The sequence below is a fragment of the Symphalangus syndactylus genome, chromosome 13 (genome assembly GCF_028878055.3).
Source record: "Symphalangus syndactylus isolate Jambi chromosome 13, NHGRI_mSymSyn1-v2.1_pri, whole genome shotgun sequence".
Taxonomy (NCBI): Eukaryota; Metazoa; Chordata; class Mammalia; order Primates; family Hylobatidae; genus Symphalangus; species Symphalangus syndactylus.
In genome coordinates, this window is record NC_072435.2 from 104716231 (window position 1) to 104744009 (window position 27779).

The 27779-nt window shown below is 45.8% G+C and overlaps 1 protein-coding gene across 6 annotated transcripts in view; it reads left to right on the forward strand.

Moving 5' to 3' along the window:
• ACACB (acetyl-CoA carboxylase beta) overlaps positions 1–27779 on the forward strand; it is a 158290-nt gene that overhangs the window by 65178 nt on the left and 65333 nt on the right. For all 6 annotated transcript variants that reach the window (XM_055236594.1, XM_055236596.1, XM_055236597.1 and 3 more), the window contains 12 exons: positions 153–251; positions 1946–2055; positions 2168–2278; positions 5105–5314; positions 5926–6096; positions 12117–12278; positions 14498–14661; positions 18144–18294; positions 18382–18485; positions 20317–20398; positions 23631–23776; positions 26036–26186. In XM_055236594.1, the coding sequence (XP_055092569.1) occupies positions 153–251; positions 1946–2055; positions 2168–2278; positions 5105–5314; positions 5926–6096; positions 12117–12278; positions 14498–14661; positions 18144–18294; positions 18382–18485; positions 20317–20398; positions 23631–23776; positions 26036–26186 (1661 nt within the window). The remainder of the gene's footprint in view (positions 1–152; positions 252–1945; positions 2056–2167; positions 2279–5104; positions 5315–5925; positions 6097–12116; positions 12279–14497; positions 14662–18143; positions 18295–18381; positions 18486–20316; positions 20399–23630; positions 23777–26035; positions 26187–27779) is intronic.

Genomic DNA, 27779 nt, shown 5'->3' on the forward strand with positions numbered 1-27779 from the left:
TGAGGTTAAGCTCCTTGAGAACTGGGACCAGAGGATTTTCTCTGTCATCTGCTCTTCACCTGGCCCTACCACCGTGCATTCGGTCAGCATTCAGCCTCGAGGGTCTTGTGACTGACCAGATTCTGCTTCCCTTCTTGTCCCCGACTCCTCAGGCCCTCCCAGTGAGGCCATGTGGGCCTTAGGAGATAAGATCGCCTCCACCATTGTCGCCCAGACGCTACAGATCCCAACCCTGCCCTGGAGTGGAAGCGGTAAGGGACCCTGAGCTCCCCTCTGGGGGAGCTTCTCAGCCCAGTCTTGATAATGTGAACAGTCAGGGTGACAGAAGTATGCTTGTAACAATTCTTTCCATTACAAATGTTACTTACTTTTATTTTTTAGTCATTAGCAAAATATTTTAAAATTTTAAATTAGTAAACAAGTGGTACAATTTATTGTAGGCAATTTAGAAAATACAAGAGGTACAAAAAAGAAATGGAAATCATTCATAATCCTATGACCCAGTGTTGAATATTTATTACATTGTAGGTATCTACCTTTCCAACCTTTTTCTGGGCATATTCTTTGAAAAAAAAAAAAAAAAAAAAAGACAGATCTTGGCCAGTGGCTCATGTCTGTAACCACCCCCCTACCCAGTGCTTTCAGAGGCTGAGGGAGGAGGATCACTTGAAGCCAGGAGTTCAAGACCAGCCTAGGTAACATAGCAAGACCCCATCTCTAGAAAAAGTAAAAAAAAAAAAAATTAACTGGTTATGGTGGTGCATGCCTGTAGTCCCAACTACTCAGGAGGCTGAGGCAGGAGGATGGCTTGAGCCTAGGAAGTCGAGGTTACAGTGAACTATGATGGCACCACTGCACTCCAGCCTGGGTGATGAGACCCTGTCTTTAAAAGGAAACAACAACCCATCTTACATTTCCTAGTTTGTGACTTTTTTTTTTCCTCACTAATGAATATCTTTCAATATAAAAAATACACTTTACACCATTTAAGATGCCTGCATAGGATTATATCTTATGGATGTATCATAATTTACTTAACAGTCCTCATAGTTAAACAATTTAGGTTGTTTCCAATTTATTTTTTCTAATTTAAAAAATATTCAAAGGAATGGAGCTTTGATAATCTTACAGCTAAATGTATGTGTGCATTTTAATAATTTTCGTAGGATAAATTCCTAACCGTGGAGTTTCTAGGACAAATTAAAAAATAAATAGGACAGTCTCAAAAGTTTCCTATTAAATTTGTTTTTTTTCCCCCAAAAGTTGAATTTTAAATTTGGGATTGAAAATTTGCTTTCATTTGTTAAATCTTTGCATGGTTTTGGGAAATAATTATTCACATATAAATGACTCCATAAGGTAGAATTGGGATTTTTTTTTTGGATTTAGATTAATATGGTTGTTGTTGGTCGACTCAGTCTGAGTTTCTTTCCTTTTTTGTTGTTTTGTTTTTGAGACAGGGTCTCACTCTGTCACCCAGGCTAGACTGTAGTGGCATGGTCATAGCTCACAGCAGTCTTGACCTCCTGGGCTCAAGTGATCCTCCTGTATCAGCCTCCCGAGTAGCTGGGACTATAGCCCCATGCCACCATGCCTGGCTAATTATAAATTTTTTTTTTTGTAAAGACAAGGTCTCACTATATTGCCAGGGTTGGTCTTAAAGTCCTGGGTTCAAGCGATTCCCCCTACCTCAGCCTCCCAGGGATTACAAGCATGAGCCACCACACCTGGCAGTTAGTTTCTTAAGCTTGATTTCTCATTCAAGGTTGGGTTAGTTCTTGAGGAAATGAAAAGCCACTGTGAGAAGCTGAAGGGAGTGTCTGTATTCCGCTGGTCCAGAAGCCCAGGTCTAGCACTATGTCAGCAGGGAGAGGCCCTGTGGTTTCTGGGTTATGTGTGTTTCTCCTGGATTTGGGAGGAATCAGCTTTCTTTGTGACTCTCCAGGCCTGACAGTGGAGTGGACAGAAGATGATCTGCAGCAGGGAAAAAGAATCAGTGTCCCAGAAGATGTTTATGACAAGGGTTGCGTGAAAGACGTAGATGAGGGCTTGGAGGTAAATGCAGAGCCTGTGGGGGCCAGGGGGGCCAGAACTGAACTGCCTCTGTCCTGGTAGCGGTTGGCAACTGGCTAACCTCTAAAGTGGTCTGTTTGTCCTTTGCACCCAGGCAGCAGAAAGAATTGGTTTTCCATTGATGATCAAAGCTTCTGAAGGTGGCGGAGGGAAGGGAATCCGGAAGGCTGAGAGTGCGGAGGACTTCCCGATCCTTTTCAGACAAGTGAGCAGTTCTTGCTGTGTCTTTTCCCATCTGTCTTTGGGAATTGTTTGTGGGCTGCCAGATTATTTCTCTTAGCATTATTCTGTGACAGTCAAGAAGACATTTGTAGGAGCTGGATGTATTGTTGTATCGTATTTTGCAACAAATGCGTACATTTTTACTCAGAAAAGCCCACGGTTTTGCGTTGATCTTGACAGCATCTTTTAGGTAGTTCAAGTCTATAAATCAGTGTATGTAGAAATGATTTCAGAGATACAGGATCAAAATAGCTGTTTGTGACTATGTTGGCCTATAGAGGAATGGGATATTTTATAAATTTTAGTACTCTTGGTATTTCTAATGTTTCTAGATGATCTATTTTATTTTATTTTTGAGACAGAGTCTCACTCTGTCACCCAGGCTGGAGTGCAGTGGCACAAGCTCAGCTCACTGCAACCTCTGCCTCCCAGGTTCAAATGATTCTAGTGCCTCAGCCTCTTGAGTAGCTGGGATTACAGGCGTGTGCCACCACACCCAGCTCATTTTTGTCTTTTTAGTAGAGACAGAGTTTCACCATGTTGGCTGGGCTGGTCTCAAACTCTTGGCCTTGAGTGATCCGCCCACCCTGGCCTCCCAAAGTGCTGGGATTACAGGCGTGATCCACTGCGCCCTGCCTGATCAATTTGAACTGTAGGAACGAATTGCATATTTACTTACTGGTAGCTAGTTTTCCTCTTTTAAAACCTTATGTCTGTTAGCAATGTTTAGAAAACATTTATACTGACAATCTTCCCATTCTTAAAGCTATTTTAATATTTCTAGCTTTTCTTCTAGACCTTCTTCATATGTATATTTTAAAGAGCTGTATTCAGTCTACACAAAATTTTGTTCTGCATTTAAAGCATTCCAAATTGTAGATCATGAATATTATTATGTTATTCCTGCCTTGGCAATTATTTTGATGATTACTCAATATTTTATGTGTGGCTATAGCCTTATTTATGAAACCTTTCCTTTTTTGTTAAATGTTTAGTTTATTTCTACTTTATTATGAATAATAATACTATAGTATAATATGATATTTAGTACTATAAATAACACTTAGCTCTTTTTTCTTCTTCTTAATTATTTTCTTGGATAAAGACGTGGGGAGAAAGACTTAGTTAAATAGCACACGCTTTACATGCACTTTGAAACACATATCAGTACATTGCTTTCTAGGAGTTTTACTAATTATACCACTCTTGGTATGATATGTGAATGTTGTATAAAGCAGCAGTTTCACTACCATTGTATCGCTGTTGGGGTGTACAGGTGTTTGGGGATTTGAGTTGGGGGAAGAATTGATATTAAAAGGGAAGTTGTAGCAGCAGTACAGAAAGTTCACATCTATCCTTCACCCGGTTTCACTCGTTAACATTTTTCATATAACTTTGCAACTAAGAGATTAACGTGGGCACTTTTCTGTTCGGTAAACTCCAGACTAGATTGAATTTCATCCGTTTTTGCACCAATGTCCCTTTCCTGTTGCAGGATTCAGTCCTGGATTCCATATTGCATTAGGGGTCATACAGATTTTAAAGCTTTTTTGCTTTTTAAAAAATAGACTTTATTTATTAGAGTAGTTTTAGGGTCACAGCAAAATGGAGCAGAAAGAATAGAGAGTTCCCACATACCCCAGGCCCTCATGTGCACACAGATGCCCAAGCTTTTTTATTTTACTTATATGAGTGCACTATGAATATGTTCTTAATGTAGAGTCAATCAAGTCAGCCATGTGTTAAGAATAAAAAAGGAAAAACCCTTTTCCCCATCACATTCCAACTCTCCTTTCTCAGATGTAACCACTATTAGCAGCTGCTGATGGTGGGGGGGCTCTTTTCAGCACTGTCCCTGTATATACTTTTACATAGACATTCATACAGTTGTTTTATTATTTTTTGCGTGAGTTCATCCCATTCATTATTGCAAATTATTTTTTTAAACTTAATTTGTCTTAGAAATCATTGCACGTGAATACTTTTCACATTGTCTTTAAGAATCTCTAGAAGACATGCCTATAAAACATTGCCTTTCAGCTCTTAACAGGATGAAGTAAGTTTGTCCTTAGGTTCCACCCGGGAGAGCTAGCTGAGAAAGCGCAGTAAGTGGAAGAAAAAGACAACCACAGATTAGTGTGTTTTGGTCCCATTTTCATTCAAAGAAACTTTCTCTGTATGTGTTGCTATATGCATAGAAGAAAGCCAGTTTGGACACCAAACTCTTAACAGTGCGATATCTTTAGGGGATGTGATTGTGGGGAGATTTTACCATTTCACAAAGTTTGACTTAAAAAAGAGAATCTGTTGCAGGTAGTGACTATCTGGGGCTGGTGGTGCAGCTGGTAAAGGAATTTACTAAGACAGTTGTAGGTAAAGAAAGGCAGATTTATTGGAGGAAGTATGAAAATATGTTGCAAGATTGCAACAGGCAGCACAGCAGAGAAGGGGCTATCTGCAAAGAGGCAAGGGCTGGTGGGAGGTTTTATCGGGTGGTGCTGAAGGAGGGGCTATGAGGTCGTTATGTCCTGGAGTTGTTTGTGATTAGCCATCTCTCGAGCAGTTGTTCATTGTTCTTTCCCACCTGGGGCCCTCCCCAACCTGGGGCCCCTTTCTCCTTGTTACTGTGGAGTCAGGACTCCACAGAATATTATGTCTTTGAGACAACGAAAGTAAAAGATCAGCAGAGTCCTGGATGAGTACCCTAAACACATTACTGCGTTTGTTTTATGTTCTCTCCTGAGAACTTCCAGAAGCTTCCAGAGCTGGTTTCCCCATGAAGATCAGGCTGCTCTGCTTCCCCCGACAGGTACAGAGTGAGATCCCAGGCTCGCCCATCTTTCTCATGAAGCTGGCCCAGCACGCCCGTCACCTGGAAGTTCAGATCCTCGCTGACCAGTATGGGAATGCCGTGTCTCTGTTTGGTCGCGACTGCTCCATCCAGCGGCGGCATCAGAAGATCGTAGAGGAAGCACCAGCCACCATCGCCCCTCTGGCCATATTCGAGTTCATGGAGCAGGTACACTTCTCAGAGCCCAGGGGGCAGCTTCAGAGAGAGCCGTCTCAGCTCAGAGTCAGGAAGAACTTTCTACGGTCAGTGTGGCTGAATGGTGGCATGGGTGCCTAACAAGAGGGACGAGGACCCATTCCAGAGGTGATTTCAGCATCACATTGGATTAGCCAGTCTGTGAACTCCCCAAATATTTCTTTTCTTTTTTGAGACAGAGTCTCACTGTGTTGCCAGGCTGGACTGCAGTGGTGCGATGATAGTTCACAGCAGCCTGTAAGTCCTGGGCTCAAGTGATCCTCCCACCTCAGCCTCCCGAGTAGCTGGGACTACAGGAACATGTCATCATGTCCAGCTAATTTTTTAAAAAATTTTTTTGTAGAGACAGAGTCTTGCTATGTTGCCCAGGCTGGCCTTGAACTCCTGGCCTCAAGTGATCCTCCCGCCTTGGCCTCCTTAAGTGCTAGGGTGATAGGCATGAGCCACCACACCTGGCCAGTCCCAAAATCTTTCACATGTAGCAGGTGCTCAGTCTGCATTTGGTGAAGGAACTGATAGTCACCATTTACAGTTCCCTGAAAAGACCTCTGGAACCCCCTTGGCCTCTTTCTGTTTCTTCACAGTGTGCCGTCCGCCTGGCCAAGACCGTGGGCTATGTGAGTGCAGGGACAGTGGAATACCTCTATAGCCAGGACGGCAGCTTCCACTTCTTGGAGCTGAATCCTCGCTTGCAGGTGGAACATCCCTGCACAGAAATGATTGCTGACGTCAATCTGCCGGCCGCCCAGCTACAGGTGAGAAAACGGGCTCGGGGCCCTGGGACTTCTCTGCCCTGGGTCAGGGGTCCATGTGCTGCTCCCATTAGTCCATCCCGCCCATCTCTTGGCTGACTGTCCCAGGGGAATGACTGGCCAAAGAGCATTTTGAGAAATCTGTAAAAGCTACAGTTCTCCCTGGGAAAATATCTTTTATACAATTTCAGGACATTCATAGACCTAGAGAAATGTTTCTTAACCTTGTTATCATTATCACTCCCTGCAAGCATCCTTTGGACACATTTTATATCCTAATCCCTGTCTTGTGAAATGTTAATATCACAAATATACCACATACCTGTTTGGATATCATAGATATATCTGTGCTTTTTTCATGAAAAGAGTGAGTTTTTTTCACTCCCAAGAACAAATATTTGTCTCTTCAGAGGCAATATCACCCCTGTTAAGAATATGTGATCCAGAGTTATAACCCCTTGGGTTAAAGGGAACTCTAAATTTTTTTTTATTTTTAATTTTTATGGGTATATAGTAAGTCTATATATTTATAGGGTGCAAGAGATTTTTGTTTTTGTTTTTGTTTTTTTGAGACGGGGTCTTGCTCTGTTGCCCAGGCTGGAGTGCAGTGGTGCAATCTCAGCTCACTGCAGCCTCCGCCTCCCAGGCATACAATGTGTAATAATCACATCAGGGTAAATGGGTATCCATCCCCCTCCAGCATTTATCCTTTCTTTGTGTTATGGTGTTATGAATATTCCAATTATACTCTTTTAGTTAATTTTAAAATGTATAATAAATTATTGTTGACTGTAGTCGCCCTGTTGTACTATATCAAATACCAGGCCGTATTTGTTCTCTTAGTCACTATATTTTTGCGCCAATTAACCATCCTCGCTTTCCATGCCCCTACCGCTTCATTTCCAGCCTCTGGTAACCATCATTCTACTCTCTGTGTCTGTGAGTTCCATTATTTTAATTTTTAGCTCCCACAAATGAGTAAGAACATGCAAAGTTTGTTTTTCTGTGCCTGGCTCATTTCATTTAACATAATGTTCTCCAGTTCCATCCACGTTGTTGCAAATCATGGTCTCATTCTTTTTCATGTCTGAATAGTACTCCATTGTGTGTATATACCACATTTTCTTTTTCCTTTTTCTTTTTCTGTTTTTTTTTTTTTTTTGAAATGGAGTCTTGCTCTGTCGCCCAGGCTGGAGTGTAGTGGTGCAATCTCGGCTCACTACAACACCCACCTCTTGGGTTCAAGCAATTATCCTGCCTCAGCCTCCCTAGTAGTTGGGATTACGGGTGCACACTACCATGCCCAGCTAATTTTTGCATTTTTAGTAGAGATGGGGTTTCACCATATTGGCCAGGCTGGTCTCAAACTCCTGACCTCAGATGATCTGCCCACCTCGACTTCCCAAAGTGCTAGGATTACAGGCATGAGCCACTGCACCTGGCCTGTACAGACTTTTTTTCCAGACCATTCACTCTTGGCATATAGAAATGCTACTGATTTTTATATGTTGATTTTGTATCCTGTAGATTTTATTTTTATTTTTTTATTTTTTTATTTTTTTAAATTTTTTTTATTTTTTGAGACGGAGTCTCGCTCTTTCACCCAGGCTGGAGTGCAGTGGCGCGATCTCGGCTCACTGCAGGCTCCGCCCCCCGGGGTTCACGCCATTCTCCTGCTTCAGCCTCCCGCGTAGCTGGGACTACAGGCGCCTGCCACCTCGCCCGGCTAATTTTTTGTATTTTTAGTAGAGACGGGGTTTCACCGTGTTAGCCAGGATGGTCTCGATCTCCTGACCTCGTGATCCACCCGCCTCGGCCTCCCAAAGTGCTGGGATTACAGGCGTGAGCCACCGCGCCCAGCCGTATCCTGTAGATTTACTGAATTTGTTTGTCAATTCGAATCATCTTTTGGTGGATTCTTTAGGTTTTTCCAATTTTAAGATCATATCATCTGTAAACAAGGATAATTGGACTTCTTCCTTTCCAGTTTTCTTTATCCAGTCATCTGTTGATGGACATTTAGGTTGATTCCAAATCTTGGCTATTGTGAATAGTGCTACAATAAACATGGGAGTACAGATACTCTTCGATATACTGATTTCCTCTCTTTTGAGTATATATTTAGCAGTAGGATTCCTAGATTGGTAGTTCTACTTTTAGTTTTTTAAGGAACCTCCATATTGTCCTCCATAGTGGTTGTACTAATTTTCAGTCCTACCAACAGTGTATGAGGGGTCCCTTTTCTCCACGTCCTTGCTAGCATTTCTTTTTCTGTTTTCTTTTTTCTTTTTTTCTTTTTTTATTTTTTTTGAGAGTGAGTCTTGCTTTGTCACCCAGGCTGGAGTACAGTGGTGCGATCTTGGCTCACTGCAACCTCTGCCTCATGATTCGAACAATTCTCCTGCCTCAGCTTCCTGAGTAGCTGGGACTACAGGCGTGTGCCACGATGCCTGGCTAATTTTTTGTATATTTAGTAGAGATGGGGTTTCACTGTGTTATCCGGGATAGTCTTGATCTCCTGACCTCGTGATCCACCCACCTCAGCCTCCCAAAGTGCTGGGATTACAGCGTTGAGCCACCGTGCGCAGCTGTTAGTATTTCTTATTGCCTGTCTTTTGGATAAAAGCCATTTTAACTGGAGTGAGATGATGTCTCATTGTGGTTTTGATTTGCATTTCTCTGATGATCGGTGATGTTGGCGCCTTTTCCTATGCCTGTTTGCCATTCGTATGTCTTCTTTTGGGAAATGTCTATTCAGATCTTTTGTCTATTTTTAATTGGATTCATGAGACTTTTTTCCTACTGAGTTGTTTAGCTTCTTTTTTCTTTTTGAGCCAGGTCCTTGCTCTGTTGCCCAGGCGGGAATGCAGTGGCATGATCATGGCTCACTGCAGTCTTGACCTCCTGGGCTCAAGCGATTCTCCCACATCAACCTCCTGAGTAGCTGAGACTACAGGTGTGCAACACCATGCCCAGCTAACTTTTTAAAATTTTTTGTAGAGATAAGGTCTCACTATGTTGTCTAGGCTGGTCTCAAACTCTTGGGTTCAAGCAACCCTCTCACCTCAGCCTCCCAAAGTGCTGGTGTTACAGGCATAAGTCACCATGCTCATCCTTGAGCTTCTTATGTATTCTGGTTATTAATCCCTTGTCAGGTGGCTAGTTTACAAATGTTTTCTCCCATGCTGTGGATTGTCTCTTCCCTTTGTTGATTGTTTCCTTTGCTGTGCAGAAGTGTCTTAACTTGATGTGATCCCATTTGTCCTTTTTTTGCTTTAGTTGTCTGTGTCTTTGGGGTATTACTCAATAAATTTTTGCCCAGACTGATGTTCCTGAGAGTTCCCCCAATGTTTTCTTCTAGTAGTTTCATAAGTTCAGGTCTTAGATTTAAGTCTTTAGTCCATTTTGATTTGAAGAATTTGATTCTTCATTTATGATTCTGCATATGGATATCCAGTTTTCCCAGCACCATTTATTGAAGAGACTTTTTCCCCATTGCATGTTCTTTGCAAGTTTGTCAAAAATGAGTTCACTGTAGATGTATGGATTTGTTTCTGGATTCTCTATTCTGTCCCATTGATCTATGTGTTTGTTTTTATGTCAGTACCACCCTGTTTTGGTTACTGTAGCTCTATAATATAACTCATAGTCAGGTAATTGGATTCCTCCAGTGTTTGTTCTTTTTATTCAGGGTGATATTGGCTATTCTGGGTCTTTTGTGTTTCCATATAAACTTTAGGATTTTTTTTTTCTATTTCTGTGAAGAATGTCATTGGTATTTTGATAGGGATTGCATTGAATCTACAGATTGCTTTGGGTAATGTAGCTATTTTAACAATGCTGATTCTTCCAAACCATGAACATGGAATATCTTTCCATTTTTGTGTGTCCTCTTCAATTTCTCACATCAGTGTTTTATGCTTTTTATTATAGAGACCTTTCACTTCTTTGGGTAAGTTTATTCCAGAGATTTTATTTTATTTGTAGCTATCGTAAATGGACTACTTTCTTGATTTTTTTTTCCAGACCATTCACTCTTGGCATATAGAAATGCTACTGATTTTTATATGCTGATTTTGTATCCTGTAGATTTACTGAATTCGTTTGTCATTTCGAATTGTTTTTTGGTGGATTCTTTACGTTTTTCCAATTTTAAGATCATATAATCTGTAAACAAGGATAATTGGACTTCTTCCTTTCCAATTTGGATGTCCTTTATTTCTTCTCTAAATTATTTTTATTGCTTTCTTCCTTCCTTCCTTCTTTCTTCCCATAATGGGGTCTCATTATGTTGCCCAGGCTGGTCTCCCTCCCTTCCTCTTTTTCTTCCTTCAGCAGAATTTTTAAAGAAGTTTTCTCTATTTTTTTTTAGTCTGAAAGATTTCAAAAAAGTTGCAAGAATGATACAATTAATACCCATATGCCCTGCATGTAGATCCATCAGTTGCCACATTTGCTTTGTCTCTCTTCTGTCGGTTTGTATAATTTTAGGGGGCTCAATCTTTTTTTTTTCTTTGAGGTGGCGTCTTGCCCTTTCACCCAGGCTGGAGTGCAGTGGTGCAATCTTGGCTCACTGCAACCTCCACCTCCCAGGTTCAAGCGATTCTCCTGCCTCAGCCTCCCGAGTAGCTGGGATTATAGGTGCCTGCCACCACACCCAGCTAATTTTTATATTTTTAGTAGAGACGGGGCTTCACCATGTTGGCCAGGCTGGTCTCAAACTCCTGACCTCAACTAATCAGCCCACCTCGGCCTCCCAAAATGCTGGCATTACAGGTGTGCACCACTGTGCCCGGCCATGGGCTCAATCTTTTGAGCAATGGTTTGAGTGAACCTTCGTAACATATGGCCTCTGAATACTTCATTCTAAAGGCCTCCTAGAACAAGAGCATTCTGGCCCAACGCGCCAGTGCAATTATGACACTTGAGAAATAGAGCATTGATACCACATCTATATCTAATATATACCATTCACATTAAATATTTTCCCTGTTGTTCCAATAAGGTCTTTTTATGGCTGTTTTTTGTCTCTTAAATCCAGGATCCAACCCAGGGTGACACATTCCATTTTATTTTCATGTGTCTTTTAATCTCTTTAATCTGAAAGCATTCCATAGTCTTTTTTCATCCTTGACATTGGCATTAAATTTTTTTTTTTTTTTTTTTTTTTTTTTTTTGGTGGTGGAGTCTCGCTCTGTCACTCAGGCTGGAGTGCAGTGGTGCAATCATGACTCACTACAGCTTCAACCTCCCAGACTCAAGAGATCCTCCCACCTCAGCCTCCTGAGTAGCTGGGACCACAGGTGCAAGTCACCATGCCTGGATAATGTTTTTTTAATTTTTTCTGTAGAGATGGGGTCTCATTCTGTTGCCCAGGCTGGTCTCCAACTCCTAGGCTCAAGCGATCTGCCTGCTTCAGCGTCCCAAAGTGCTGGGATTACAGGCAGGGACACTGGCATTTTTGAGGAACTCGGGCAGAATGTCCCTCACTGGATCTCTCTGATTATTTCTTCCTGGTTCGATTCCTGCTACATATTTTGGCAGAATACTACACAGGTGTTGTGTCCTTAATGCATCCCATCATGAAGCATGTTAAACCTGATCATGCGGTTAGGCTGGTTCCATAATTGTCTACTTTTTACCCATTCTTCATGTCCAGTTTCCTCTTCGGGTGCCCTTTACAAAAACTTCCTTTAACTCTGCAGCCAACATGGTTACTTCTCACCTTCCCTAGCTCTAAAAGTCTAGTGCTTTTACTTGATGCATGTATTTTCGTGTTGTGTGATGTTGTTTCATAAATATCTTTCCTTATCCCAACTGTACTATTTGCTCCACTGTGAGAAGTTCATGCCTTATGGCTTTTTCTTTCTTTGGCTCTCTGGCCACAGTAGAGCACCATGTTGTCTATAGAGTAGTGTCTGTATATCCGAAATCATTGACTGAACCTCTGTTGCATCTACCACTGTGCCTGGTGTTTTGGGGCCGTGTTCTGACAGTCTGTGGGTTGGATTTCTTGATTTTAGATAGCCATGGGCGTGCCACTGCACCGGCTGAAGGATATCCGGCTTCTGTACGGAGAGTCACCATGGGGAGTGACTCCCATTTCTTTTGAAACCCCCTCAAACCCTCCCCTCGCCCGAGGCCATGTCATTGCTGCCAGAATCACCAGCGAAAACCCAGACGAGGCAAGTTATGGGGGCCCCTGTGTTTCCACCATCTCAGATCTCTCAGCATGTGGGGCACCCTGGATGTTAGCCTGAGAAGAGACACCCACAAGCTATACAGGCATCTCAGTTTACAAATGGGGAAGCTGAGGCATGGGAAGGGACATGCCGTGGTTTATCAGATTATTGGATTTTTATTTTTATTTATTTTTATTTTTTTGAGATGGAGTCTCACCCTGTCACCCAGGCTGGAGTGTAGTGGCGCGATCTTGGCTCACTACAACATCTGCCTCCCAGGTTCAAGCGATTCTCCTGCCTCAGTCTCCCAAGTAGCTGGGATTACAGGCGCCCACCACCACGCCTGGCTAATTTTTGTATTTTTAGTAGAGACGGGGTTTCACCATATTGGCCAGGCTGGTCTGGAACTCCTGACCTCGAGTGATCCCCCCGTCGGCTTCCCAAAGTGTTGGGATTACAGGTGTGAGCCACCACACCTGGCTGGATTTACTGGATTTTTGGATTATTGCCAGGCTCTGGGCCGAGCCTTCCTGGGTCTCAGTGCTCACTTACAGGACACTACTGCTGCTGGACATTGTCACCCCACATTACAGGCAAAGAGCCTGGGGTAACTTGCTTCCTGTCTCCCACCTGGGACCTGCTGAGACCCAGCAGTGGACTCCAAAAGCCATGCCTGTCTTTGGGACAAGCAGCCAGGTTTAGAACCCTAGTCCTTGGATTTCTGGCCCTGTGTGCTTTTTGTCACAGTATAAAGTCTGGCTCATTGTAGAGAGTCCCTTTGTGACTTGGTCTTACTTGGATCTTAAAAAACAAACCAACTGGCATCCCTTACAGTTTACATGCATACCGACCGTTGATTGTCACAGGACTCATCAATCTACTACAACTTAATTGCTTAATTATTACACTCAGGAAACTGGGGGTAAGAGAGGATACACCTCCACCCCTTTTAATTAAATAATTTTAAGCTAGGGTAGCTGTATTCGTTTGGGGTTCTTGGCTGCGAACCAAACACCGACTCTGGGGGGACACACAAAAAGGGAATTTTTTGGAGGGATGATGGCTCGTTCCCAGGTTCCTGGGAGGATGGAGGACCAGGTACGGTAACAGCCCAGGCACTTGGGTCGCTCCATCTCTCACCTCTACATACTTCTCCCCAAATCCTTCGTCCCTTAGTTCAGGAGCCCTAATCCCAGTGAGAGGTGCCCTGTCCACCCACTCTACCAAAATTGTACTCAGAGGGAGACGGGCCGTCCCCCCAGAGGGGATCAGGTGTGGGTTGGCAGCAGCCTGGCCGATGGGGTGAGGAAGAGGGGGATGGAGGGAGGAAGGGAGGAAGGGGTAGGAAAGGAAGGAGGGAAGAGGGGAGTGAGGAAGGACGAAGGGAGAGAGGGAAGGAGGGAGGGAAGGAGGAAGGAAGGAGAGAAGAAAGGAAGGAAATACCGACGAAATAGCCTCTTCCCTAGCAGCAAGGGCCCTGCCCAGGACACCCTGGATTTCTTCACCTGCAGAGGTTTTCATTATCCAGAATTGGAAATCTAACCTGTCTTCACTTTTATTTAAACTTTTTATTTTCAAAATGTCAAGCATATAAAGTCAGAATGTCCCTTCACTCAGCTCCAACAATCATCAACATTCGCCCGTTTAACACCTGCACTGCCATCTCTGTCCCAACTCGCTTATTTAATTTATTTATTTATTTGAGACAGTGTCTAGCTCTGTCACCCAGGCAGGAGTGCAGTGGCGTAGTCATGCCTCACTGCAGCCTAATCTCCTGGGCTCAAGAGATCCTCCTGCCTCAGCCCCACAAGTAGATGGGACTACAGGCGTGTGCCACCACACCTGGCTAATTTTTTTATTTTTTGTAGAGATGGGGTCTCCTGATGTTACTCTGGCTGGTTTTGAACTCCTGGGCTCAAGTGATCCTCCTACCTCTGCCTCCCAAAGTGCTGGGATTACAGACATGAGCCACTGCAACTGACCCAACTTGGTTATTTTTTTACAGTTAAAAAAAATAAGAATTATAGGCATTGAGGTGCTCATATGGGTACACCCATGAATAGATACATCCATACGTGTAACAAGAGACATCAGTGTTTTATTGAGTACCCTAAGCTTTTGGTTAGGGTAGGGGTTCTTGGGTTTTCCCAGGACTGAATTCTGATGAAAATATATCTGGAGTAATGATTTCTTCCATTTTGCATTTTCTGTCCGTACTCCAGGGTTTTAAGCCGAGCTCCGGGACTGTCCAGGAACTGAATTTCCGGAGCAGCAAGAACGTGTGGGGTTACTTCAGCGTGGCCGCTACTGGAGGCCTGCACGAGTTTGCGGATTCCCAGTTTGGGCACTGCTTCTCCTGGGGAGAGAACCGGGAAGAGGCCATTTCGTCAGTATCTCCTTCCTTCCTTCCTTCCTTCCTTCCTTCCTTCCTTCCTTCCTTCCTTCCTTCCTCCTTCCTCCTTCCTCCTTCCCTCCCTCTCTCCCTTCTTCCCCTCTTCCTTCCTTCTCTTTCTCCTCCCTTCCTTCCTTCTTTCCTCCCTCTCAGCCTTTCTCCTTTCTTCCTTCCTTCCCTTCTGTTGTCATCCTGCCTTCCTTTCTTCCTTCCTTCCTCCCATCTTCTGCCCTCCCCTCCCCTTCCATCCCTTCCCCTCCCTTCCTTCCTCTCCTCCCTTCTCCTCCCCTTCCCTTCTTTCCTCCCTTCCTTCCTGTCTTCCTGCCTTCTTTCTTCCTCCCTTCTTCCCTCCATCCTTCTTTTCCTGCCTTCTCTGCTTTCCTCCCCCTCCCTTTCTTCCTCCTTCTTTCTTTCCTTCCTGCATTCCCTCCCTTCCCACTTCCTCCTTTTCCCAATTCCTTCCTTTAAGAAACGAAACAGTCCCCTGGGGCTTCAGATACAGTAGCATTTCAGGAGACCAAGAAAAGTAAATCACAGGGTAGGCCCCATTTTAAATACCCTGTGCTTGAAGTTCAAGATCAAAGCCTGCCCTTTTCCTTTATTGAAGATTCACAAAGTAAAATGAGTGCACCAAGGTCATTTGGTCTTGAGCTTGTAAGAGGTCTAGCTTGAAGGAGATCTAAAGTTTGTTCTAGGAGATACCCAAAGTGTAAAAGGTGCTAAGTACTATAGCTGAAGAAAGGGGGAGGGAAACTCCTTTACATTTAAACCTTGTCAGTAGTTATCTAATTGGTTGTATTTGACACCGAAGACTAAATTTTAAGGAGTGTGTCCTGCTGTGAACCACCCACCACCCTGAGGCCTGTGACAGCAGCCCCATGTCCCCAGCTCAGCCAAGTCCTCCCATACTTGTGATAGTTTCTGCAGAGCTGAGAAGCCCACATTGACAGAGGGACCCCCAAATTCTGACACACCACATCCAACACTTCTCCTGACTTGACATGGGTGTGGAAAGGTATAAAACTAGTTTACTTTGTAATTAAATGTTTTTGTGTGGGTAACTGCACTTCGGAGTGAAAAAATCCCAAAGGCCTTAGCATTAAAATCTGACCTGGGCAGTTTTGATGATCAGGTTTTCTTTGCCAGCTTAGAATAATTAATTTTAATCATGCTTAGTGAAAAATAGAGATCCTTGAAGTTTATGGAAGATTGCAGCAAAAAGGGCTCAATAGGAGGAGGTGGAAGACAGATCAGCCAGCCCAGACCCCTCCGACTGAAGTGACCTGTGGCTTGTCACATGCTACGACTGGACCAACCGCAACTTCAACAGAACTCACAGGCAGAAATTCCAGCTTTTCTTATTGCTCTTAGTGAGAGTCCAGTAGGGGGATCAACTGTCCTCGTTTTCCTAGCACCGGTTTCTCAGGTTGAAGGACTTCTCAGTGCTAAAATGGGGACCGCCCCGAGGAAACTGGGACAAGTCACTCACCCGTGAGGCCAGCGGGTTAACTCTCAGACCCAGCTTCCAGACCCACAGCTGACTTTTCATGGCGTATGGAAACCCTTGTTTGACCTCACTGGGTCTTCATTTTCTCACCCCCAAAATGGGGTCATCAGTGTCCTTCCCCATTACCTGCTGACAGCACACAGGATGCTGCAAGACATGAAAGCTTACTCGGCCAGGCACAGTGGCTCACGCCTGTAATCCCAGCACTTTGGGAGGCCAAGGTGGGCAGATCACTTGAAGCCAGGAGTTCAAGACCAGCCTGGCCAACATGACGAAACCCTGTCTCTACTAAAAATGCAGAAATTAGCTGGGCATCCTGCTGGCCCTCTGTAATCCCAGCTACTCGGGAGGCTGAGGCAGGAGAATTGCTTGAACCTGGGAGGTGGAGGTTGCAGTGAGCTGAGATCGTGCCATTTCACTCCAGCCTGGGCAACAAGAGTGAAACTCTGTCTCAAAAAAAAAAAAAAAAAGAAAAAAGAAAGCTTTCTCTCCCAGAAGAAGAGGTGTTCAGATACCTGCCCACACTCACCATGAATTCATAAGGCTCAGCTTCCCGAGTAGCTGGGACTATAGGCGCGTCCCACCACGCCCGGCTAGTTTTGTATTTTTAGTAGAGACGGGATTTCTCCATGTTGGTCAGGCTGGTCTCGAACTCCTGACCTCAGGTGATCCACCCGCCTCGGTCTCCCAAAGTGTTGGGATTACAGGCGTGAGACACTGCAACCGGCCTGAGGTTTAGCCATTTGAACTGGTGCTCTTGGAGATTTGGAGGCTGTGTGTTGGGAAGAGGCAGCGATGGGGCCCACCAGGCCCCTGAGCTGGGTGACAGTGCCGTCCATCTGCAGGTGCACTCCACACACACCAGGCAGAGCAGCTGTGTGGATGGTGAGAGGGTGGCACCAGCTCTGGGGACAGGAGATTTGAATAGGTCAAGGGAGAGACAGAGGCAGTGACCAATTTTCCCTTTGTTTTTTTCTTCTTTTAAGAGATAGTGTCTCACTGTGTTGCCCAGGCTGGAGTGCAGTAGTGTGATCATAGCTCATTGCAGCCTCAAACTCCTGGGCTCAAGCGATCCTCCCCCTTCAGCCTCCTGAGTAGCTGGGATTACAGTCACTTACCACCATGCTTGGCTGATTTAAAAAATTTTTTTGTAGAGATGGGGTCTCACTATGTTGCCCAGGCTGGTCTTGAACTCGTGGCCTCAAGCAATCCTCCCACCTCAGACTCCCAAAGCAGTGGGATTACAGGCATGAACCACCATGCCTGGCCGGTTCTTTCTCTACTAATCATTAACTGCTATGGTCAATAATTATAACAATAATAACTAATCACGTTCATTGTAGTTAACATTTATTGATCAATGACCATGTGCATTACATGGATTGTCTCATTTCAATTCTTGAACACCCTCATGAAGTCAGGGCTATTTCCCCATTTTCCACATGAGGAAACTGAGGCCCAGAATTCTCAAGTCAGTTGGCCAAGATTAGCCAGGCAGTAAACCCTGGCACTGATTCAATGCACTGGCTGTGTCAGTCAGAGCCCTCTCTTAACTCCTGTGCTTTTCTTTTCTGTTTTTTTTTTTTTGGAGACAGAGTCTTGCTCTGTCACCCAGCCCGGAGTGCAGTGGTGTGATCTCAGCTCACTGCAACCTCTGCCTCCCAGATTCAAGTGATTCTCCTGCCTCAGCCTCCTGAGTAGCTGAGATTACAGGCGTCTTCCACCATGCTGAGCTAATTTTTGTATTTTTGGTAGAGATGGGGTTTCGCCATGTTGGCCAGGCTGGTCTTGAACTCCTGACCTCAAGTAATACGCCTGCCTCAGCCTCCCAAAGTGCTGGGATTACAGGCATGAGCAACCACACCCGGCCACTCCTGTGCTTTTCTAGTTCTCTGAACCACATCATTGCAGCAACTCTGTTGATATATGCATGAATTTGGAAAATGATCCATGTGCCTTTCCCTTCAAGGAACATGGTGGTGGCTTTGAAGGAACTGTCCATCCGAGGCGACTTTAGGACTACCGTGGAATACCTCATTAACCTCCTGGAGACCGAGAGCTTCCAGAACAATGACATCGACACTGGGTGGTTGGACTACCTCATTGCTGAGAAAGTGCAGGTAGGGAGTGAGCTGCCTGTGTCTCTCTCCCCTCTGGATGGCCGAGACCTCGGCTTCCTGAGGATACTAAAGTGTATTCTCTCCTAGGCGGAGAAACCAGATATCATGCTTGGGGTGGTATGCGGGGCCTTGAACGTGGCCGATGCGATGTTCAGAACGTGCATGACAGATTTCTTACACTCCCTGGAAAGGTAGGGGCTGTGGCAGTTCCCTTCTGCTTCTGTGATGTGTTAGCGGCTTAGGAGGCTGAATCTGTCTCCTTTATTCGTGTGGCCAATTAGTCACTAGGCAATTGGTGAGTCTCTCCTCCAGTCTTGCCTCTGCGAAATTCCTCTGCGGATCAACCTAGGCCACCCTTGAAGAGGCCGTGGGTTAGGGAATGGGATTCTCGAGGCCAGGGTGGCAGTCAGTGTACAGGCTGTTGTGTACGGATCCATGCTGTCTTGTGTAAGGTACATCATAATAGTCAGGAGTTCTGAGTTCAAGGAGGTGGATTTAGGAAGCAAAGTGGCTTAAAGGTCATCTCTACAAGTGAGTGCATTCCCAGACCCTCACCAGAATCAGAGGGTCATCATGAAATGGACCAGAATGGAAAGTAACCAGGCGATCTCTGTTAGGATAGGCTGGGGTTTCTCAGCCTCAGCACCATTAACATTTTGTGCGGGAGCCCGTCCTGTGCATCGTAGGATGTTAGCAGCATTCCTGGCCTCTACCCACTAAATGCCAGCAGCAGCCCTTCCCTCTGAGTCATGACAATCAAATATATCTCCAGACATTGCCCAATGTCCCAGGGTTAAGGAGCAGAATAATCACCCCCAGTTGAGAACTGCTGCAAGAGGCAAAGGAACTATCAAAAAGAAAATAAAGGATAAACTTTTTTTTTTTTTTTTTTGAGACAGAATCTTGCTCTGTCATCCAGGCTGTCACCCAGGCTAGAGTGCAGTGGTATGATCACGGCTCACTGCAGCCTCAACTTCCTGGGCTCCAGTGATCTGCCCACCTCAGCCTCCCAAGTAGTTGGGACCACCAGTGCATGCCATCATGCCTGGCCAATTTTTTTAACTTTTTGTATAGATGGGGTCTCACTATGTTGCCCCCCAGGCTGGTCTCAAACTCATGGCCTCAAGCAATCCTCCTGCCTCAACTCTGAAAGTGCTGAGATTATAGGTGTGAACCACTGCGCCTGGTGAGAAATGTTTTTAGTGCTTGGTTATGCTTTTGAACAGTAGTAGAATCACAGTCCCTGCTCTGGTTTCTTTCATAAGCAGGAGGCAGGATCCCATATGTGAAATTTTCCCAAGAGACCGTTATGGACTTTGCTCCTGAAAAGCCTTTTTAAGATTTCAAATCCTTCAGCAAGTGCCAATTCCTTAAGTTCTGAGCAATATCAGGCTCCTCGGGGTGATTCACGTTCTGTGCATGCCTTTTAATCAGACTTAGCTTTTTTTTTTTTGAGATACAGTCTCGCTCTGTCACCCAGGCTGGAGGGCAATGGGGTGATCTCAGTTCACTGCAACCTCCGCCTCCCGTGTTCAAGCAATTCTTGTGCCTCAGCCTCCCAAGTAGCTGGGATGACAGGCGCATGCCACCATGCCCGGCTAATTTTTGTATTTTTAGTAGAGATGGGGTTTTGCCATGTTGGCCAGGCTGGTCTCGAACTCTTGGCCTCAAGTGATCCGCCTGCCTCGGCCTCCCAAGGTGCAGGGATTACAGGCGTGAACCATTGCGCCTGGCCCAGGCTTAGCATTTTTAGTGCAGTCAGGTTTGCTGATGCAGAGAGCTGCATCACATTAGGGGCTGGGATTTCAACTTATGAATTTTGCGGGGACACAAATGTTTAGTCCATTGTACCTGGCTGCTGGTGGAGTCTCCGGGGCTGCCTCACCCAGAGTGAGAGCTGGAGACAGGAATCAGAAGGGAGACTCTAGCCTCAGAGAGCATTTAATTTTTTTAAATGCAAGGGATGGCTGTGGAGTTCTCAGTCCCTCCCAAGGCTGACCACAACCCTGTCTTTTCTTTCAGGGGCCAGGTCCTCCCAGCGGATTCACTACTGAACCTCGTAGATGTGGAATTAATTTACGGAGGCGTTAAGTACATTCTCAAGGTAAATGCCCCCGTGCCTCTCCAATGTCTGCAACACTCTGCAAGCTTCAGGGAGTTTCTTTCTTCCGTGAACCATCCCTGGAGTGGATTTGCTCATGCTTGGGTTTGAGCTCTTGTGTTCCTCGGGAATCCCCATGTAGTCCATGACCTTGACACCTAAACACTTTGGCTTTTAGAACACGTAGGGCTGTGCAGTCTGCAGAGGGCACAGTGGAGCGTGGATAAGTTTCCTGTAGCTGCAGTAACAAGGTACCACAAACCAGTTTAAACCAACAAAAATTTATTCTGTCCCAGTTCTGGAAGCCAAGTCTAAAATCAAGGTGTTGGCGGGTCATGGTCTCTCTGAAAGCGCTGGGGCAGGATCTGTTCTGAGCCTCCCCAGCTTCTGGTGCTGCTGGCAGTCCCTGGTGATTTTTGGCTTGTGGATGCCGTGCCTCAGTCTCTGTTTTTTTTTTTTTCAAACGGAGCCTCACTCTGTCACCCAGGCTGGAGTGCAGTGGCGCAGTGTTGGCTCACTGCAACCTCCTTCTCCCAGGTTCAAGGAATTCTTCTGCCTCAGTCCCCCATGTAGCTGAGATTATAGGCATATGCCACCATGCCTGGCTAATTTTTGTATTTTTAGTAGAAATGGGATTTCACCATGTTGCCTAGGCTGGTCTTGAACTCCTGAGCTCAAGTGATCTGCCTGCCTTGGCCTCCCAAAGTGCTGGGATTACAGGTGTGAGCCACCCCCTGGCCTCTGCCTCTGTGTGTGTGTGTGTGTGTGTGTGTATGTGTGTGTATGTATATGTGTTCACATTGGCCTCCCAAAGTGCTGGGATTACAGCCATGAGCCACACCCCCTGGCCTCTGCCTCTGTGTGTGTGTGTGTGTGTGTGTGTGTGTGTTCACATTATCTTCCATGACTGTGTCTTTGTGTCTCTTCTCTTGTAAGAACACCAGTCACATTGGATTTAGCACCCACCCTAATCCAGTACGATTTCATCTTAATTGCATCTGCAGAGACCTCATTCCAAATAAGGTCACATTCCGAGGTTCCAGGAAGGCCATGAATTTTGGAGGATATTATTCAACCCCTATAGAATGTGAGCTGGGCCTTTGCTGAGACAGAATAGTGGGCCCGGGTCTGTTTCCAGGGGCTCTGAGGCTGGTTTTGTTCTCTGTCTCTGCACCACGTGTGGATTTCTGGCATCTTCCCTGATTTGCTACTGGAGTCCCTGGGGCTTACTCCGGTTGCTCTCCTCTGTCAGAAGTGCCTAGTTGCCCTTTGTGGGCCATCCAAGGTCAGTCAATTCAACAGTGTCAGAAATGTCTCTGAGATGCACGGTAGGGGGTGAGGCTTGGTGTCCTAGCCATAGTGTTCTGGGCCCAAGGTCCTTGTTGGGGTAAGCCGGCTGTGGCATCAGTGCCCCGGGTTCCAGTGCAATGGCAGGAGGCTGTGTCCCCTGTAAGCCCAGGCCTGCCCAGTACTTCCCAGCCTCACATTGTCAGGAGGGAAAAAAAGACAGATTTTGAGTCTGCTTCTGAGACAGAATTTTTGTTTTCTTTAATTAATACTTTCTATTTAATATTGATGAGCATGAGTAGGACTCACAACTTGGGAGATTTGGGGGCTTTAGTTCAACTAAACCTGTGTGTCATTAATCAGGATGTGCTTTCACAATCATCCTCCTTTGCCCCTAATGCCTCTTGGCTACCTTTGGGGACCTGGCTGCCCCCAACTTGATTTTAAATGTCACATATGCACAATGTAGAAAATTTCAAAATCTCAAGCGAGCATAAAAAATCAGGAAAACAAATCCATCATGTGCTAATGCCTAGAAGTAATCCTGGTGAACATTTTAGCAAATCTTTGTTATATATTTTTTTCCTTTTGCATTAATTTTACAAAGTTGAGGTCATAGTGCAAATACAGTTTTACAGCTTTGATATGATCATGGCATAAAGTTTTCCATGTTACTAACAAGTTTTTTTAAACACACGTCTAAACTCATGTCTGTGGCACTGTCCTTCAGATAGGGAACGCTCCCTATCTGCTGTGTCCAAGATGCTGCCCTTATGCGGTGACTGAGCACTTGAAAGTGGCCAGTGTGACTGAGGAACTGAATTTTACATTTTATTTAATTTTGATCAATTTAAATAGCTGTTTGTGGTTAGGGGTCACCATATCAGACAGGGCAGATCTATAGTGTTCCATCGCAAGGTTGTTGGCTTGCTAATTTGGTTCTAATTTTTGTTGTTATTACAAATAATGCTGCAATACACATTCCTCTATTTCTTGCTACCTTGTGTCATAAACTGTGAATTTTATAGGTTGAAAGCCCTTTAGGGTGTGTGTTTTCTGAGAGAAAACTGAACTGAAGTACCAGATGGGGCAGGCGCTCTTCCTGGAGGGAGATGTAGTGCTGGGGCCAGGGCTTGGCTGTGTCTCTCTCATGTGTCCCAAAGTTCTTGTGTGCTCCTGGGCAGAGCTGGGTCTGGGGAGCAGAGTCCTAGTCCATGTCCAGGTGTCTTAGTCCATTTGGGCTACTGTCATAAAATACCAAAGACTGAGTGGCTTCTAAACCACACACTGTATTTCTCACAATTCTCTAGGCTGGGAAGGTCAATATCAAGATACTGGCAGATTTGGTATCTACTGAGGACCCACCTTTCGTTTCATAGACGCTGTCCTTTCACTATGTCCTTAGATGTCAGAAATGGGCCACAGAGCTCTACAGGGGATCTTTTATAAGGGCACTAATCTCTTTTACAAGGGCCTCACCTTCATGATCTCATCACCTCCCAAAGCCTCCACCTCCTAGAGCCATCACATTAGGGGTTGGGATTTCAACTTACGAATTTTGCGGGGACACAAAAGTTTAGTCCATTGCACCTGTCTGCTGGTGGAGTCTCTGGGGCTGCCTCACACAGAGTGAGAGCTGGAGACAGGAATCAGAAGGGAGTCTCTAGCCCCAGAGGACATGCAGTTGCCAACACGGCTTGACAGGGACTATATCAGCGGCCATTAGCCTACTCATGGGGCAGATGTGGCTCGCTACTCCAGGCCTCCCCCAGCCCCATCAGCAGCTGCTTCCTTGGCAGGGATTGTGAGGGCTGGGTCTGAGAGACAGGAGTGTTCATCTTGGCCCTCTGTGGTGGACAACCAGCTCTTGTTTGTTGTTAGCGGGGCCAAACAGTGCTCTGGGAGCACATTCTGAACCCAGGCAGTGACAAGGGGCTTGTCCCCACAGGTGGCCCGGCAGTCTCTGACCATGTTCGTTCTCATCATGAATGGCTGCCACATCGAGATCGACGCCCACCGGCTGAATGATGGGGGGCTCCTGCTCTCCTACAATGGGAACAGCTACACCACCTACATGAAGGAAGAGGTTGACAGGTGCATGGGGGTGCGAGTCCTACTGTGGGCTGGGTGTGCACAGCTCTCTGTCCTAGGCATGGAAAACACAGTGCTGGCCTATGTGCAGGTCCAAGGGTCTTAGAGAAGGTGCCTCTCCGGTAAATTCTGGGGGTGTGCAGAGAAGTTAATCTCTTGGTTGGAATTCTGTGCAACTGGCAGATATTTAGGGGAGGATCCTAGGAGGCCCTTTTTTAGTAACCTGGTTGGTGGAGATTCAGAGCTGAAAGGGACGTGACTCTCAGCTCCGTGGTCTGCAAGATGTGTGACAAGGTGCCTGCTGCCTGTGCATCTGGGCTGTGGCATCCACCCAGTTAGCGCGGCAGTGACCTACTAAGCTCCTCCATACCAGGCGCTGTGCTGGGTGTTGGGATAGCATTCTGGGCGTGACTCACGGAGCTTTCAGCCCATTGGGGAAGATGACACACTGAACAAACAGATAGTGGCAGGAAAGGGTGTCGTGTACCTGATGGGTAACACACAAGATGCCCTGGAAGCTCTTAGCATGGGGGCTTGTGAGATAGTAAGATAGGCCCCAAAGATGCCCCGCTTCCAGTGTGTCTGATCACCCCAAGATCATGCAATGAAACAGACCCTGGCCAAGGTGATGAAAGGGGAAGGGATGTCTGAAAAGCTCCATTTAGAGAGTGGAGAAGGCAGACTGGGTTTATGCCAGAGTAATATTTTGTTATCTCGTTTTTTTTGTTTTTTTTTTGAGAGAGGGTCTCGCTCTCTCACCCAGGCTGGAGTGGTGCAATGGCGCCATCATGACGCACTGCAGCCTCAACTTCCGTGGGCTCCGAGATGATCCCCCCACCTCAGTCCCCCAAGTTACTGGGACTATGGGCATGTGCCACCACGCCCGGCTAATTTTTGTATTTTTTGTAGAGACGGGGTTTTGCCATGTTGCCCAGGCTGGTCTTGAACTTCTGGACTCAAGCAGTTGGCCAGCCTTGGCCTCCCAAAGTGCTGGGATTGCAGGCATGAGCCACTGCACCCTGCCTGTTATCTCTTTTTTAACCCATGTTCTATCTGCCAAGAATGTTCAGGATTACTATAGGTTCCACTTTCCCCAGTTCAAAGGTTAAGACTGAGTCAGTAAATATTTGTTGAATCATATCCACTGATTGAGTTTTCTGTGTCAGGCCTTGTTGGAAGTATGTCAGTAAAAGGAGCCAGCTTTCAGCCAAAAAAGGGTCACATCCTTTTTATTATTTTATTTTATTTTATTTTATTTTATTTTATTTTATTTTATTTTATTCTATTCTATTTTATTTTAAAGATTGGTTCTTACTCTGTTGCCCAGCCTAGGCAAGAGTGAGACCCTGATCGCTTGAGTCCAGAAGTTTGAGACTAGCCTGGGCAACATGGCAAAACCCCATCTCTATAAAATACGATGATTAGCCAAGTGTGGTGGCATGTGCCTGTAGTCCCAGCAATTCAGGGGGTTGTGATGGGAGGATCACCTGACCCCAGGGAGGTCGAGGCTTCAGTGAACCATGATTGTGCCACTGCACTCCAGCCTGGGTGACAGAGTAATTATAGCTCACAATAGCCTCGAACTCCTGGGCTCAAAGGATTCTCCTGCCTCAGCCTCCTGTGTAGCTGGGACTACTGGCATATGCTACCACGCCCAGCTATTTTTTTTTTAAATTTTTTGTAGAGACAGGGTCTCACTGTGTTGCCCAAGCTTGTCTTGAACTCCTGGCCTCAAGCAATCCTCCCAAAGAAAGCATCACAGCCTTGGCCGGGCACGGTGGCTCACGCCTGTAATCCCAGCACTTTGGGAGGCTGAGGTGGGTGGATCACGAGGTCAGGAGATCGAGACCATCCTGGCTAACATGGTGAAACCTTGTCTTTACTAAAAATACAAAAAGAAAAATTAGCCGGGCGTGGTGGCGGGCGCCTGTAGTCCCATCTACTCGGGAGGCTGAGGCAGGAGAATGGCGTGAACCCAGGAGGCAGAGCTTGCAGTGAGCCGAGATCGCACCACTGCACTCCAGCCTGGGCGACAGAGCAAGACTCCGTCTCAAAAAAAAAAAAAAAAAGAAAGCATCACAGCCTTTTTGTTCACCCACCTCACTCTCAATGTCTCTGAGATAACTATCAAATGCCACCCTTTGGGAATGTAGAGGGTACACTCCCCCTTTAGGAACGGGAAATGGTATTGAAAGCTGGACTAGCGCTTGCTGAGTTGGTGGTCCTCATCAGTCTCCCTACCCCACTCCTCCTCTCTCACAGTTACCGAATTACCATCGGCAATAAGACGTGTGTGTTTGAGAAGGAGAACGATCCTACGGTCCTGAGATCCCCCTCGGCTGGGAAGCTGACACAGTACACAGTGGAGGATGGGGGCCACGTTGAGGCTGGGAGCAGCTATGCCGAGATGGAGGTGACTGCAGAGCCGGCCGTGGGGAATCCTGAACCCTCAAACTCCCACTCCTCTGGCTTTGTCCCATGTCTAAACAAACAGGCCTACCTCTCCCCTTGGCCGCTGTCTGCAAATTTCTAAGGGAATCAGTCTGTGGATTTCAGCCAAATCCCCTGAAGTATTCGAAGAAAAAAACTTCAGGCCGGGGGTGTCTCATGCCTGTAATCCCAGCACTTTGGGAGGCCGAGGCGGGTGGATCATGAGGTCAGGAGATCAAGACCATCCTGGCTAACATGGTGAAACCCTGTCTCTACTAAAAATACAAAAAATTAGCCGAGCATGTGGCAGGCGCCTGTAGTCCCAGCTACTCGGGAGGCTGAGGCAGGAGGATGGCGTGAACCTGGGAGGCAGAGCTTGTAGTGAGCTGAGATGGCACCACTGCACTCCAGCCTGAGCGACAGAGAAAGACTCTATCTCAAAAAATAAATAAATAAATAACTTCAAAAAATGCACATCTCCCCAGGAATGAGTAAGAAGGTTAATGACAGAGAAACTGGGTACAGAGAATATGGGAACTCTCTGTACTATTTACGTAACTGTTCTGTAAATTGTGTAAATCAGTTTCCTTGATTTTTTTTTTTTTTTTTTTTTTTTGAGACAGTCTCAGTCTGTCACCCAGGCTGGAGTGTAGTGGCGTGATCTTGTCTCACCGCAAACTCCACCTCCCAGGCTCAAGTGATCCTCCCACCTCAGCCTTCCAAGTAGTTGGGATTACAGGCATGCACCACCATGCCTGGCTTAATATTTTGTGTTTTTGGTAGTGACAGGGTTTTGTCATGTTGCCCAAGCTGGTCAAACACCTGAGCTCAGGTGATCCACCTGCTTTGGCCTCTGAAAGTGCTGGGATTGCAGGCATGAGCCATTGCACACAGCCAAGAATTAATCAATGATTAAATATTAAATATTGACCCCAGCAATGATTGAAAGGTGTTAAGCCAACACTTGCAAAGCCGTAACCATGTGGCAGGTGCTGTTCTAAGCATTTTACTGATCTTTATTTTTTAACCTTCCCAGCAAATATATGAGATGGGCACAAATGTGATGCCCATTTTATAAAAAAGCTGGGCCCAGGCAGGCTAAGAAACTCGCTGGAGGTCACACAAAGCCAGGATTCAAACCCAGAAAATAATAACAATAATAGCAATGAAAATACATCAATAATAGTAGCTACTGTGTATTGACCTGCTGCATGGCAGGATCTGCATCTCATTTAATCCTCGTAAGAGCCCTAAGAGGTGAAACTGTCATTATTCCTCATTTTACACTTGGGGAAACTGAGGCTCAAGGAGGGGAGCCACTTCTGAAGATCACAGAGGTATTGGTGGGGGGCAGGTCCTGGGATTCTAGTCCAGGCCTGGCTGACTTGGGTGCCCAAGCTGTGAACTGCCAAGCAAGAGAGATAGCACAGTCCTGGCTCTGCAGCCGACACCATGGTGACAAAGCTCATGCCATCCACGTATCCAGACATTTGGGAAAATTAAAAGGGCTGATGAGCAGATTCTTCATTTCACAGAGTGTTCCCTGAGGGTTTTCTAAGTGCCTTTAATAAAACAA